This window comes from Gymnoscopelus braueri, assembly GCF_963280865.1.
Source record: "Gymnoscopelus braueri genome assembly, chromosome: 19".
NCBI lineage: Eukaryota > Metazoa > Chordata > Actinopteri > Myctophiformes > Myctophidae > Gymnoscopelus > Gymnoscopelus braueri.
This window is the reverse complement of record NC_137621.1, coordinates 38,106,332-38,122,635: the sequence shown is the minus strand read 5'-3', so window position 1 is coordinate 38,122,635 and position 16,304 is coordinate 38,106,332. Positions and strand designations below refer to the sequence as shown.

At 40.5% G+C, this 16,304-nt stretch overlaps 1 protein-coding gene across 1 annotated transcript; it reads right to left on the bottom strand.

Moving 5' to 3' along the window:
• Positions 1-2,272: 2,272 nt before the first annotated feature.
• g2e3 (G2/M-phase specific E3 ubiquitin protein ligase) lies at positions 2,273-16,101 on the bottom strand. The gene is made up of 16 exons (XM_080413919.1): positions 15,977-16,101; positions 12,464-12,530; positions 11,621-11,718; positions 11,361-11,462; positions 10,802-10,926; positions 10,105-10,273; positions 9,537-9,643; positions 9,195-9,311; positions 8,192-8,316; positions 7,870-7,978; positions 6,956-7,246; positions 5,536-5,693; positions 4,995-5,179; positions 4,542-4,714; positions 3,619-3,830; positions 2,273-2,854 (listed from the first exon to the last, which is right to left on the bottom strand). The coding sequence occupies exons 2-16, from the start codon at positions 12,510-12,512 to the stop codon at positions 2,349-2,351; spliced, it is 2,526 nt and encodes an 841-aa protein (XP_080270045.1). The 5' UTR covers positions 12,513-12,530; positions 15,977-16,101; the 3' UTR covers positions 2,273-2,348.
• Between the last annotated feature and the right edge of the window lie 203 nt (positions 16,102-16,304).

Below are 16,304 nucleotides of genomic sequence, written 5' to 3'. Positions count from 1 at the left end.
AAAATTATGAACTCAAAGTGCAGTAGGGGGAACTCTTTACTCTCATGTTGAAATGAAGTGGCTGGTGACACAGCGAACACAAATAAACGTGCCACAAAGATCAGTTTTTCTCTTGAGACGATCACAAAGGTTATGACACCAAGCCAGAGAATAACAACCAAAGAGATACAAAGAAATAATGTAATCGACAAACAGAAAAAAAAACTAAAAGATATAAACAGAGAAAAGCCAGTATTCTCAGTAAAAATGTGAGGATTTAGCACCATTCATCTGAAGGCCGGATCATCTTTCCCAGTTCTCTGATCTGGAAATGATCCCGCTTCAAAATGTTCTTAAAGGGATATTTCACTTTCAAAAAAAACTTTTGGTCATTTTATCATCTACTCAGGCCTTTGTGAGCCCCCCAGACAGTTTTTAAGTTGCTCGATTCAGTATTTAGACATTTGATATTCATTTTATCAGACACGCCCCCTTCCTATACAAACCCATTGTAACTTCAAACTCCATTTTTAATGTGTTAGATTCATAAAAAAAAAAACGTCCTTGGTTCTGGTGACTCACCCTGCCCCCCTAATACGCGAGGGGGCTGTGTTTTTTCAATGACTTTTTTCATTTATTAAAAAAATAAAATTTGGAAAATTTAAAAAATAAAATACAATAAAATAATAAAATAAAATAAATGAAAAAAATAATCAGAAAAACACGGCCCCCTCACGCATTAGGAGGGCAGGTTGAGTCACCAGAACCAAGGACGGGTGTTTTCGACGAATCTAACATGGTTAAAATGGATTTTGAAGTTACAATGGGTTTGAAGGGGGCGTATCTGATAAAATGAATATCAAATATATAAATACTGAATCGAGCAACTTAAAAACTGTCTGGGGGGCTGACAAAGGCCCGAGTAGATGGTAAAATGACCAAACGTTTTTTTGAAAGTGAAATATCCCTTTAACTTCCCTCTAAAAACATAAGCAATCTGCTGTGGGTTTCAGCTGCTACTCTTTCATACAGACATGAGTGGGCAACAGGACGCCACTGCAATAATTCAATCAGGAATTATTTCTGAACACTGTGATTGAAATTTGAAACAATAAGAAATATTTGTGAAACGGTTTAAGGAGCCAAAGAGTCAATGACACAAGACAAGTGTGTAGACCAGTGAACTGTGGCAACCCCGCTGACCACATTGTCCGCCTGACATCTTACATTTCTCATAAAAAGTTACCGGTACATGTTACGAGTGGAAAATGCTACTTTTAGAAGAGATATACAAAGACTTGCATGAAATACAATGTAGAGAAATATTGAACTGAAGACTGAAGACATTGAAACGAGGAAATGTCTAGAACGTTAGTCTTCTCTCAGATTCTCAGGTTAACACATGAAAAGTAACATCAGTAAAGCTTTCACCATCCCCACCATCTGGCTAACCCATCGTTGCTGTCAGGCAGAAACCTTGTATCTCCATATTTCAACTTTTTGTTTCTTCGTAAATTAACGCCCTGCTTGATCATGCAAGAGTGTCACACAAAAGGAGTGAATATCGGCTATTTTGACCATTTAAAATGTTCATAAATAAATAAGGCACGGTTTAGGACAGCGGTTCTAAAGCTATGGGTCGCGACCCAAAATGGGGTTGCGGGAAGGTGCCGTTGGGGTCGCGCGGTGGCATCCAAAAAATATGACTTTTTTCTTTTAATCAAGGAACAGTAAAAAAAAAAGAAGTAAAAAAAAGTGAGGTCGTCACCATCAAATAAACTATTGGCTTGACTCCACGGTCCACACACACGTCTGTCTACATAGTAGACACTCAGACACTGATTTAGCTATTCATAAACGATTTACTAATTATGATCAAAAAGAGCCATTTTGGCTGTTTTTGTTAGTCCGAGAGCGAGAGGGTACAGGACCATGGGTCCATTTGGTACCATCCGTACCCTTGCAGAGTTAAATTTAGATTGCGATGTAACGTTAACGTGCAGGGACGCTGGGGAGATCATTCTCACAGACAGACAAACACACCAGTTACCAACAGTTTGCCGCGATGGAGAAAAACACCATCGTTCAAAGATAAAATCGAGAGGTGGATCAACAAACTCCGGTGGTTCTAGCAACATATTTTGGCTAAATGCTCCAGTTTACATTACAAATGTGTGCACATTGAAACACCTCCATAGCGTTTCAGTTCCCGGGGGGGGGGGGGGGGGGCATATGGTATAAAAAAAGTGGGGAAATTGAGAACCCCTGGTTTAGGACATACAAGGTTCTCACCCGACAGCAACGCCATACTACTCATGTACTGCATAACCCCCGGTCACCCCCCCCCCCCCATCGATCATTACCTCCATCTATCCCTGCATGTGTGTGTACTTGTGTACAGTGAGTTCCATGCTGGTCTTAAATGTGGGATATGAAGAGACCACAGGTAAAGACAGACCGTTTGTGCTGGGATCCACCACAGGAGAGACACAATCATCCCTCCATCCATCCCTCTCTCCATTTGTCTGTCCATTCCTCTCTCCATCCATCCTCCCATCTGTCGCACATCCCTCCACTGCACGATCACAATGCATCTCTCCATCTGTGTAGTTCTCATCTTCCATCTTTCGGGCAGAACTGCTCCTCTCTCCACCTCTGCGTTTGTCCCACTCTCCCTCGTCTAGAAGAGAGACACCTTCTACTCCTCTCCTCCCTTCATCTCTCACTCTCTCGTCCGCCTCGTCTCCCAGGCTGCTGTGGGAGGAGGGGTGGAGGAAGCCGATGGTGGGACGAGGGAAGAGACCCACGGCAGGAATCTCCTCCACCCCAGAAACAAACAGCAGGAGGTCCTGGAGAGATATAGAACTCCTACCCACTGGGAGAGGAGAGGGAGAAGAGAGGAGAGGATTAGTTTCCGGTCCCCTTCCGGGGTGGTTTCATTTCATATAAAATCAATGTGAAGTAGGCCTGGGCAATTAACCGGAAATTAAACAGAAATGTAGAACCTCTAACTGACTTAATCTTGCTCAAGCAGTTATCATTTTAATAAATGTCTTATATATCGAATCAATATGGAATATGGAATATTTTTATAATAGACTAAATGGATTAGTCTCATTAAACCTAACCCTGTATTATACTTTGTGTAAAATTGTGGTGTACAACAATAGGGAAATAGGTGATGTACAAGTTTGTGAGCTTGTAGATCTGCTATTTTCACTTAATAAATTATTAATGAATTAATAAAAACATTCATTAATTGTAATCAAGGCCAAAGTTTGAAATAATGGTGATATTTGAAGTCATACCACCCAGTACTAATGCAAAGTGTTTTTGGGCGGTGTAGCTGCCCCTATAAGTGGGGTTGGGACACCTCATTAGTACACCCTTCGCTGTACTGTGATTGGCTCATACATTAGTACACCCCTACATTAGTACACCCCTAGCTGTACTGTGATTGGCTGACTCTATTGGCTGACTCTATTCAGCACTGTGATTGGCTAGCGAGACACATGATGAAATTAATAACCTATAAATAGGACTATGCACTTAAAAAAAACACTTTTTTTTAAAAGTGAGCTTCCATCACTGTGATGACCACACCGCCCACTTCACACTGGGTGTGATTTTTTTTTTTACCTTCACACTCCAGGAGAAAGTGTCTCCAGTAGCTGAAGACAGCCGTCTCTCTCTCCTGCCTGTCTGTCTGCGAGGAGAAGTTGACAGTGAAGAGCCACTTTGTGTTGTGAGCCGTCAGTTTATCTGCTGGACTGCAAAACGTTGCATAGAACACAGCTGGAAACAACTGGACCTGATTGAACACCCCCAGAGTACACAGACCCTCACGGAGCCTAGAGACAGATGAAAAATAAATAAACAGACAGTCATTTTCAGCTTGAAGTTTAATGTTAAGTTGTGTGTTGTGTTTCAGATCTATAAAGTACATGTAAATTCAGTCGGCAAACACGCACGCACACACACACACACGGTGTTTGTACTATAATACGTGTGAGGACATCAATATTTAGGACGGTGATTTTATGAATCAATTAGCAGATATACAAGACCTCAACATGTCGTGCTGCACATAAATAAACATGTGTAAAATACATAAATGAACAAAATAAGAAGAAATAAGACAATGCCATTTTACAAGTAAATGGTCCTCCTCCTCATTGACCAGGCCTTTTCAAGAAATGAAGCAAAAGAAAAAATGTCATGTTGAAAGAGACGTTTCAGTTTCTCCTTTCCATTGTAAGCTTGTTTTCAGTGCACGACACTAGCGTGCAAGTAAGTATAAATCAGGTATAACTCTTGACGATATCCCCTAAACCTAAACTCTAAATGTCTAATCCTAAACCCAAGCTGAATCTTTTCCTAATAGTACAACATAGTACAACTAAAACAAATTGTGCTCACAATGTCTATTTCTCAAATTTGACTATACTTGTGGGGACATTTGGCCCTCACAAGTATAGTAATACAAGTACAGAAGCACACAGACACACACACACACACACACACACACACACACACACACACACACACACACACACACACACCTCTGCAGTGGTAGCTGCATCCTGGTGATCATGGTGAAGTTCACCAGATCTTCTACCAGAGCCTCCTTGTCATCCAGGCTGCTGATTTCTCGCCAACAGCCGGCCACCTCCAGGAACTGCTGACACGATGCTACGGCCTCCTTCAGGTCCTCCAATGACCTCGCCTCTGCTATCTACAAGAGAGTCAACCAATCAAAATGGACAGTCCATCAATACCACGTTCAATCAAACAGTCCCGTCTGTCAGTCATACAGTACAGCTAGTCTGTCAGATAACTAGCCAGTCAGTTGGTCGTACAGCTACTTAGCTAGTCCAAAAGTAGCAGATCGACAAGATCAGCTACTTTTGATACTTCTGTGTGACGCTGTAGTATGATCAAGTAGGGCGTGAATTTACGGAAAAACAAAAAGGTAGAATATGGAGACAGCAACGATTGGTACTAGTATCACTCACCATGTTGACCTGCCGTGTGCAGTGTGTGTTGTGTGTCATGTGTGTGCGCGTGAGCGGAGAGTCTCTGGGGTGATTGAACAGACACTGGAACAGAGCAGGGGAGAAGAACCGGACAGGAGGTCCTCCATGAACCAGAGACAACGCCAGGAGACAACCTACGTCATAGTACAGGTCCTCACGGAGAGCTGGATGGAAAGACAGACGGATAGACACGCACGCAGATTAGCATATTCATCACTTTACTAATCACTAGGTTTGTCACAGTGGTACCAGGGCTGGGAAATATGGCTAAAATCAAATAAAAAAATTTTTTTACCAACGTTATGCCACTGCTAAAACCACCCACAACCCAGTTACAGGTACTACAAACTACATACAGTTACTGAGGCAGACAGCCGTGTCAAGATACAAGCTCTCTGACTGAACATCAATTATACATAGTACACACACACACACACACACACACACACACACACACACACACACACACACACACACACACACACACACACACACACACACACACACAGTCTAGTCATACCCTGGGCATCCAGCGCCAGGTTTTTGTGTCTGTCTGGGCCTTCGAACACAGGACACTTCTGGATCTGCTCTACCAACAGCTTCAGGAAGTAACGCCTGGACACGTCATCGTCACCAAAGGGGCTGCTGGGAAACGGAGTCCTGTGGCCATCTTTGAACCTGAATGCAGATGTTGGCGAGTTATTGACAAAGAAAACACCACAACAAACACTGGACAGGAGGAATCAGGAAACAATCGTCCCACAAACAAAAAAGGACCACAATGAAAATAAGCTCTTGAGCTCTTTTTTTATTCTTTTGACAGATACAGCATGTGCAAAAATGTATGTCCATGCATTTTTGTCAATAAAAACATCAGCCAGTCAGTCAATCAATCAAGGCAAGTGTAAGGACTGCGACAAACAATTTTCTTTATAATGTTCATTTTATTGTATTATTAATCTACCGTAATTTAGACCAGAACATTACCATAACATTTGAAAATTAAAAATAGCAGCATCTTAGAATTATCAATATGTTAGCAGTCAAATCCATAACGGTTTATGGCATTAACATCTTGGTGTAAAGTTGTAAATAGCACATTGTTCAGTTACAAACATGTCATGTTATAAATTCTCTTTTGATTGATTAATCCACTCCTTAATTTATCGTTTCACCCTTACTTGAGTATATTGTCCTGTACAGATACGGGATCAGGGTAGGATTTTGTTGCGACTTTAAAGGGCAAGACCACTTTGGTACAGGTTTGAGTTGTGTAGTTACCTTGCCATTATGTAACTCCAAAGGTGGACAAGAAATCAAAAATAATTGCTCCATTGATTAGAAATTGATAATTCAAAATATGCTCCTCATTGACTTACATTGTACACTGAAACAGCTCTCAAAGTCACTCTTTTAGCACATAAACGAACACAAACAAAGCTGATTCAGAGAATATATAGAACATCACCAAACCCAGTACTGTTTGTTTTTTTAATAAAAATGACAACTTCCTGTTGATTTTACTATTTGAAGATCCGGATCCGGATCCGTGGATCCAGTCCGGGTTTTCTTCTAAATATAAATAGCAAAATCAACAGGAAGCTAACATTTTTATTTAAAAAAAATAAATACTGGGTTTGGTTATGTTCTATATTCTCTGAATCAACTTTGTTTCCGTCCATTTACGTGCTAAAAGAGTGACTTTGAGAGCTGTTTCAGCGTACAATGTAAGTCAATGAGGAGCATATTTTGAATTATCAATTTCTAATCAATGGAGCAATTATTTTTGATTTCTTGTCCACCTTTGGAGTTACATAATGGCAAGCTAACTACACAACCCAAAACTCTAACAAAGTGGTCTTGCCCTTTAAGCCTGATTGCAGATCAGTGACTGGAGTCAGTCGAAAAAAAGAGCTCATTAAGTGTATTGTGACACTGACCTGACTGTGAGTCTGTGTGTGGGGTTGAAGTCAGGTCTCTTCAGATGGGACAGCCCTGCAACCAGAGCCTGGTCTCCACTCACCTCTACTGGGGAACCGGGGGGGACGGAGTGGGGGGAGTGGGACGGAGATGGTTGTCCTTGGACTTTGGACGAGGACTGGGTGTGGATGGGATGAGGGTTATTTGGGGAAGAAGACTGGGGCTGAGAGTGGAAAGAGGTGGAAGTGAGCTGGAGGGCTAAAGATTGGAGAAGCTCTTCTGAAGTTAAAGTACTTATAGACAGAGATGGCCTGAAAGACAAAATGGAGAGAGAGAGATAGGAAGGGAAGGAGAGGACACAGAGATGCATTTACAAAACAAAATAAAGCAAATTTATGATCAATAAAAAATGATCTTACTATTGTATACACATTATCGGATAATGTGTATACAATAGTAAGAAGGATAATCCTTCAGGGTTTTGTCCGGCTGAAAAGAGGGCTTAGGTGGTGACTTTGAGTGACAGTGACTGTGGTCAGTTTGGTTTTACTGCCACTGCCTGGTGTGGTCTGTAAGAGATCACCACAATGCATCGAGATGTATAACAAATAGAGATGTGAGACAAAAAATGAAAGACTAACTCAAAACCTATGGGCTGGGATGTGTAGGAAGCGCTAGAGGGATTTTAATTTGAAATGACTTCTGAGAACATAACTGAAGACCCCTGCAGCTGTAATTGAAGACTGTGAAACCACTGTAAACGGCCCCTGATGACGCAATACAAAATGGTTCGCACAGAATATTTTTTTAAAGGGCAACAACCAATGGGCATTGGGGAAACTCCAACACTTGCTGGTGAGAAAGCACAATGCGGTAGCCATTTTACAGTAGGCCTTTAAAAAGACATGAAAAACTGTATGTGTGTGGTTTTTACCTCTTACAGGTGACAGTGGAGTGAAGAGAGGAGCGCTGTCGTTTGGCAAGTAGACTTCTCCTCTGAACTTTTTCAGGAGAAAAACCTCCTCCTCTCTGGATGACAGAGGCTGGGACAGGACCAGTAGATTGACATTGATCATTTAATTGATTGATTATTGACTAGTTGAGAACAAATATACAAATATTCATTCATTGACTGACAGTTTGATTGAGTGATGGATCTAATCAGCAACATAATAAATCAAATAATCACAATTATAACAAGTAAACTAAGAGAAAGCTGAAGGGAGGAAAAGATGGGACCAGTAAAAAAAAGTTACCTTTCCCATCTACAGCCAGAGTGCATTCATCACAAGCCCAGTCTGTAGTGTATAACTCCAGATCAGAACATTTCCGGTGTGTTCCTCTGGAGCCGCACAGCCTGCAGCGAACCACTGCATACCACCTGTACACAATAACACAGCTGATCATGTACCAGTAAATTGGAAAATATGAAAACAAAATTTAAGTTTCTGCTATAAAAATGCCGTTGTCTTCCTTGAGTGATAGGGTGTGATCAGTAGCCTCAGGGCAGCGTGACGATTACTTTGATCTGACTTTACCACCTTAAAACAAGGGTGTGAAATCCTGCTCATTGTTTTCTTTGTCCCCTAGGCCATGCTTGTGAGAGAGATGCATACAAAGACACAGTGAAAGATATGAGGAGAGGCTTGAGGATGAGGTGACGAGAGAGGGACAGAGAGGACACAGGCGAAGACTTCTTGTCTATCTAGGCTAAGATGCTACTCGCTTGGCTTGCTTCATAATCTATATTAAACATCCATTTGCATCCACCTTCTCATGGAAAGTATAATTTTTCCATAACACCAGTGATACAACAACAACAACAACACAATGAATCACATATTACCTGGACAATGACAACACACAATGACAGCAACAACACAACACACTTTCGTCGGGCAGAAACCTTGTACCTCCACATTTCAACTTTCAATGCCCCCCACCCCCTATATTAATGCCCTACTTCGTCATTCTAGTGTCACACAAAAGAAGCAAAAATAGCCGATCTACAAGCTTACAACGCTTCTGAGTAGATCTGCTATTTTGGAAGTAAAAGTGAGTGTGTCTGTGGGTTTTACAAATATTTAACCAATTAAAAGTATTGTGACTAAATATTAACTACATTGGATCCATTGGAACACAGGTTATTTTTTCCCCATTTCCTGAAAAGTAACAGTTTTGGACATACAAGGTTTCCACCAGACAGTGATGACATGCAACATAACATACTGATCACACACACACACACACACAGCGTACCCAGACTTGGCAGAGTGTGTGCGTCCATCCGTGCAGAGGCAGATGGGAGCATCACAGTTCTGGTAGACCTCCAGCAGGTCCTCAAATGCATTCTCCTCCAACTCCCAGGATGCATCTCTACAGCAACACACATTAAAAAAATAGAATTAAATGAATCGAAAATTGAATTAAAGACGTGATATTTTTTTGTTTAAAACAAATATGTTTTGTTACTGAACAAACACTCTATAGAAATGATTCATATGGGAATATAGAACTATTTAACATCAAAATCACTTGCACCGCTTTTAACATACCAACATAAATTTAAATATAAATGTATAAATATAAATATGGTGTTACCTCTCAGGTATGTGTATTCCCATACGCAGCATCTCCTGTTGGAAGCTCTCCTTGTTGTTACACAGCGTACATCTGAAGAAGAAAAGACCAGCGCTTTGGGCCTGGTGCTGCCAGACAGAAAAGAAAGCAAACAAAAACCATGTGAAATAAATGTAAGCTCTGCTATCCATTAACCACTTAACCATGTACTTCTTTCTGCCGGGGTCCCCCCCCAAGCCGAGTCTATACTTAATCCCTTCCTTTTTCCTCTATAGACCAAAGTTCCTCACCAAAAAAAAAGCTGATCTTTACATCGGCTATTTCCGCCGAATGTTGGCCTATGACATGCCTAGAATAGGGGGACGCTAGAGTTCATGTGGTCAACTCAAAACAAATCAAACTATGGAGGGTTGCACTCAGAAACAAAAATCCTTATTTTTTATATTGTTCCATATGCCTCACATTGACACAGTGTCAAGACGTTTCGGCTATCCAGCCTTCATCAGTGTGAAAATAACAGTGTTTGTCAAATTAATCACAAGTCACCACACACACACACACACACACACACACATTGTGTCTGTCCTACCTGGACACAGTCCCTGTGGAACCAGCTGGTATGGCAGGCCGGACATTTGAGGAGGCTGTAGGACAGGGTAGGTTCGATAGAGTCTAGACACACTGAACACGACTGAGGAAGACTCAGGTCCAAAGAGGCCGAGTTAGTCTGCACTGGACTGTGGTCTGCACAGAAAGACCTGAGGAAGGACAGAAAGACACACAGACAAACAGGCAGACAAAGTTAATACACCGAATGGCAGAGGATGTGACACTTGGTGCCATCTTTGGCACACAGGCTGACAAAACGTTCAAGTTTCCTGGTGCATTTTATTACAATCTTCAGTCGACCTAAAAACTGATTGAGTTAACAAGTAAGGACCCCTGGGGGATCCAGGTCAAAAAATATTTAGTTTAGTCAATGCAAATGGCTACGTTTTTAATTGTTGATCCGGATAGATAGAGTATTATATTGCAGGCAGAAAGGAAACCAAGGAAAGGTGTGCACAGAAGGAGAGAAGATACGAGTAAAAGGGGTTCGGGACTCTAAAACTTGTAAAGCATTTTGAATTCTGTTTGTGTGTGGAAGGTGCTATATACAAATGAACTTTCCTTGCCTTACTGACAGCCAGCCAGGTATGCATAGACATACAGAAAGACTGTTATGCTTAATGTATACTTCATTGTCATTGTTCATAAATCAGGCGTCAGATAGTAATGTGACTTACGGGAAGAGGTCGGTGAACTGGAAGATGAAGCGTAGTTTCTTTCCGCAAGGGAAGTGAATCTTCTTGCTACACGATCGAACTGAGCAGCCCACTGACGCTCCCTTCTTCTTACAAGCCGAACAAGTCTACACACAGACAGAATAAGACATGATCATCTTCCTACAAGTCATTACGCATCAACCCTCTGAATGCTTTTATTTGTAGATAGATTAAAGACAGACAGACTGTCATCAACACAGCCCGTATTTAATGCAATGCAGCATGTCATTTGAATCAGCTGATGTAATTAACCACTTGAACCCTAGCGTCCCTATTCTGGACATGTCATAATAGGCAAAAATGTGGCGAAAATAGCCGATCTACAAGCTCACAATGTGTCACAATGCAACACGTTGTGAGCTTGTAGATCTGCTACTTTTGTGCAACGAGATAGACATTGAAACTAAATATTGCACCAACAACTCAATGGTCCTCTCTATTCTTTCTGTGTTGTTGTTGGCTATGTTTTGTGTCTATTAAAGCTGTTGTTCTGAATCTGAAAAAAGATTGAGTGACCTACCAGCCGAGAAGAACGCCGCACCTCCTGTTTAATGTCATCCACCAGGAAACCACACACACCCTCATTTTCCTCCCCTTTCTGGTACACACCACTGGACATCAGCTAAAACACAGTATCTTTTTGTTAAAATCTTTAATCTGTTTTTTTTTGTCATACCGATAAATAGTTCCATTGATCGAAGCCGAAATACGACAGGTTGATTCTTGAAAAAATAGACATGCAATGAAAATAGCCCACCCATCACACACACACACACTTACCAAACAGAAGTAATGGACAGTGAGTTTGTGCTCCTTCAGAGTCACCTTCTCACCATACTGGTCAGGGTCATCGGCACTGAGCTTGCAGAGAACACAGCCTACAGAAAGAGTGCAATAATAACAGCGGGCAATAAATAAAACATCCGGGCAAGTGGAGTTTGCTTTCAGGTTGCCTGACGGGCAAGTGCGTTTGAATGGGGAAGCAACAGTCTTCATTAAATATTATTGGTTATTCATGAAGAACAAATAATGCTACCAGCAGTACCGCGGGAAGTAGGGGTGCTGGGGGGGCTGCAGCACCCCCTGAAAATAATGTCTGAAAAAAATATATACTAATAATAAATAAATACAATTATTAAAAACATTTCCGTTTGTTGTTGGTCGTTATTTGGGGGGGGATTTAGTGCAATATGTGTTCTGGAACCGAATTAAAGTAACAAAGAAATAAGGGGAAAAAAAGTTTTTAAAAAAACGGCAAAAGCCACACTAGTTGGGCACACGTGCACATACAGCACCCGTACCCTAAAACATCTTCCCGTGGCTATGGCTACCAGTAGCAGTTGTGCTCATTCAGATTTTCAAAGTGACTGTCGCCATTATCAATTGGATTTAACATTCATTTGATTTACTTTTCGGGCAAGGGGGAGGGAATCTGAGAACTTAAGAGTCAACCCCTGGACATGACATTTCCGTTTTGGGTCTCGAGCTAAAATGTTTTGGAACCACCACTGTACAAGTATCATTCACAATAGACCCACACAGGCAGTTACATTAGATTTGTATTATGTTATGGTATTGCATGATATATAATGTATTTTTAACTAAATTGTGTATTTTACTCACAGTCCTCTGTGACTCCCGAGAGGGAAATCTGGTCTCTCTTCCTCACCATGTTTGTTGTGTGGTTACCCTGTTAAGAGACATCAGGAGGGAAATGCATGGATTAAAGAAGAATAAATACTCACGACTGAAAAAAGATTTGTTAGGCTAAGTCTTAATATGTGAAACATTGTGTAAGGAGCCCCCACACACTAGCGCTGTGTTTCATAAACGATTAGCACAATATATAGAATTATGGCCATACAACCAACCCGTTGAAGAAATTGCAGATTGATGCTACGGTATTCTTTTTGCTAGTTTGACCAGTCCACTTCAAATACTCTTTGAATTTTAAATAATGAATGAATAATGAATCAACAAGCTTTTACAACACGTCGACGTGTTGTAAGCTTGTAGATTTCCTATTTTCGGTGCATGAAATGCTGACTTCTATGGAATCCAAATGACTGAAAATCAGTCGTGGTGACCGAGAACTTTAATCCATGGAAATGTAACCTGTGGCGCTTCGGGCAGTATTCTCACAAATTATTGATAACTCACTATAACTCATTAACGCTACATTTTCCTAACCTTTTTCAACTAAACCACTTGCAAAATTTGCAAATTCTGCTCAGTGACTGTGAGGAGTTTCATCAACTTATCTTAGCCATAACCTTTATTGCAGTAATTGTTAGACAATTTAAAAAATCTGATGATTATTTGATTTATCCATTAGGTAATTCTGAGAATGTACAAATGTAACATTTCACCTCTGTCGGGTGGAAACCTCATATACCTCATTATGTCCAAAACTGTTCCTTTTCAGGATTCAAATAAAAAAATGGCAGATCCACTTTGTAGATTCAGATTATTATAACAAAACATACGTTAACCAGTTCAGCCCTACATTTCGGCCATTTGAAAATAGCCGATTTGATTCATTTGACAACTTGTGAAATGGGACCTTCTGCATGATGAATCATTTCTACTACTGGTACTTTAAGTACATTTTGATACCAATACTTTTGTACTTTTACCCAAGTAAATATTGAATTCTGTAGCCTGCCCTACTATAACTTGTTACAGAGTATTTCTACATTGCAGTATTGATACTTTTACTTAAGTAAACAATGTGAGTACAGACCTAATATTGAACTGTACTTTCCTGTGCTTGTCTTTGCAAACTGTTAATAAAGTATTCAATCAAATGATCAAAAGTACTTTTCCCACCACTCTGGTTGTGGTTTAGTGGTCAGGCATTGTTCTCACCCGAAACATTATCATATTATTATATCAGTCACAGCTTTAGGGCTAAATAAACCACAGTTATTAGTCTGAGAGGTTCAAATAAAACTTATTTAATCAATCTTTGCATCAATAAGTAACGTTGATTCTCTTTCGAAGTGTCTAGTCTACATAATCATTCTATAACCGACGCCATAAGAGCAGTGTTGCCATGTTTTGTGAGAGAAACAAGCAACTTGGTCTAGGGGGAAACAAGCCGAAAGAAGCAACATGAGCACTTTAGCCATGGTTCACATGACCGCTCGTCTGTCACAACATGACAAAAGTAAAAGCAAAACAGAGGTCATGGTGTTCAGACCCCGCACTGCCTGTGACACCTCCTCTCTGGATCTGGGCCCCCTGCAGCCATTTCTAAAACATTCACTAACCTTGGTGTCAAATTGGACAGCGATTTTAGCCAAAGTCAAGTCTGCTGTAACCCTTTCTGATTTTGAACTTCTTATCCATGCTTTGATCTCAACCCGACTCGACTACTGTAATGCACTTTATGTTGGCATTAGCCAAGCCTAGCCTGGTAAACCCTCCCTCCAGAAATCTCATTTGTATTTTATTTCACTCCTGGAATCAAATGGAAATGAGATTTCCGGAGGGAGGTTTTACCAGGCTAAGCCAAGCCTGCTTGTCACGACTAGTTAGTCCAAAACGCGGCCGCTCGCCTCTTAACAGGGCCACGGAAATATGATCACATCTCCCCGATTCTTGCCTCCCTACACTGGCTCCCTGTTCGTTACAGCATTGGTTCTCAAAGTGGGGGGGTCCTTGAGGGAGTTCCAGGGGGTCCCCAGCTAAATGATAGATTAGGCACCAAATGGACCCTTAAGGGTCTATAACTCTGAGCGTGTACAAATGGAACCAAATGGACCCTAACTGGTCCATTTGGTTCCATTTGTACACTCTCAGAGTTAAATTGACATAGATTTTACAATATAAATTGCGGTCCAAGTGATAGAAATGCCATTAAATGGGGGTCTGTAGCCCTAATGCATGTCAAACTGGTGATCCTTGATCCGTGGGCTAATTCCTTGACATGAAAAAGTTTGAGAACCACTGCGTTACAGGATTCAGTTTAAGACTTTTTAATGTTTGTCTTTAAATGGGCTGGCACCATTATACATATCCGAACTTCTACCTCTCAATAACGCTACAAGGGTCTTGAGGTCTACTGACTAGTCACTCCTTAAGGTCCCAGCAACAAAGTTGAAAACACGGGGAGACAGATAGATCATTTTCCTTCACAGCGCCCACACTGTGGAACGAGCTTCCACCCCATGTTAGTAGAAAGACTGGTGACGCGAGGTTACCCCATGTTAGAGCGTTTCAAACCCTGCCTGTGTTTAAATCACGTTTGAAAACTCACTTGTTCTCCTTGGCGTTTGAAAATTCAGATTGAGAAGCTGCATGCTTCCTCCAGGCATTGTGTCAAATGTTGTCTTGTTTATTGTGTGTGTTCTCTCGTTTATTTTAGTATTTTTTACTAAGTGTACAGCACTTTGGTTCAACACTGTTGTTTTAAATGTGCTCTATAAATAAAGTGGATTGGATGACAGCAGTGGTGTAAAGTAACTAAGTACATTTACTCAAGTATTGTACTTAAGTACAATTTTGAGGTACTTTTACTTTACTGGAGTATTTCTAAATTGTCTATACTTTTACTTCTACTCCATTACATATCAGAGGCAAATACTGTACTTTTACTCCACTACAACTATTTGAAAAATGTAGTTACTAGTTACTTTGCAGATATAAATGATTACATTATAAAACATACATTAACCACTTTAGCCCTATTTTATACATAGGCTATTTGAAAATAGCCAATCTACAAGCTCACAACGCCTCGCGTTGTGAGCTTGTAGATCTGCTATTTTCAAAAACTCTTGTAATAAAATTAGGAATATTTTTGAAACATTCTAACAACACAAATGCTCCCTGGCACAAAACATTTATGAAAATATTTGTTTAAACTTGTTTAAAAAATAATTAAAGAAATGTCGGAAACAAGCCCAAATAATAAGAAACTACACTTTAGAAACAAGCCTAAAAACCCGCAACTACCAATATTTACAAGCTACTTTACAGAAAAATAAGCCCAAATTCGCTTATAATAAGCCGACATGGCAACCCTGGTACCGCTCGCGTACACAATAGACGAAGCTAAAAGGTTAGCGCTGCTATAATGACGTTAATATCAGAAAGTACATAACCATAACATACAAGAATATATATAAATACCCGCTATGTATGTAGAGTCGTGGTGTTTTCAATCTGAGGTCATTTTCTATCTCACTTTTTCTGTTTTGTTTTGGTGAAAAAGCAGCTGTTTCTTTTTAAATTTCCCACTTTTTCAAAACACCCGAGGAGAAGGTAAAACCTCTTCCGCTTCCGGTAAAAGTGACGTAACAAAATAAACTGCCCAATCGGCAGCTAGCGCCGAATCAATATTATAAAATCAACAGTGGTGTAAAGTAACTCAGTACTCAAGTACTGTACTTAAGTACCATTTTGAGGTACTTTTACTTTACTGGATTATATATTATTTTTAGTACTTTTAACTTTACTT

Bases quoted from the DNA above. Each gene is read 5' to 3' on its own strand.
- g2e3 (XM_080413919.1), bottom strand. From the start codon at position 12,512: ATGGTGAGGAAGAGAGACCAGATTTCCCTCTCGGGAGTCACAGAGGAC. The intron at 11,719-12,463 runs GTGAGTAAAATA...CTCTTTCTGTAG, and splicing joins CTCGGGAGTCACAGAGGACT to GCTGTGTTCTCTGCAAGCTC. The intron at 9,312-9,536 runs GTAACACCATAT...GTGTTGCTGTAG, and splicing joins GGAATACACATACCTGAGAG to AGATGCATCCTGGGAGTTGG.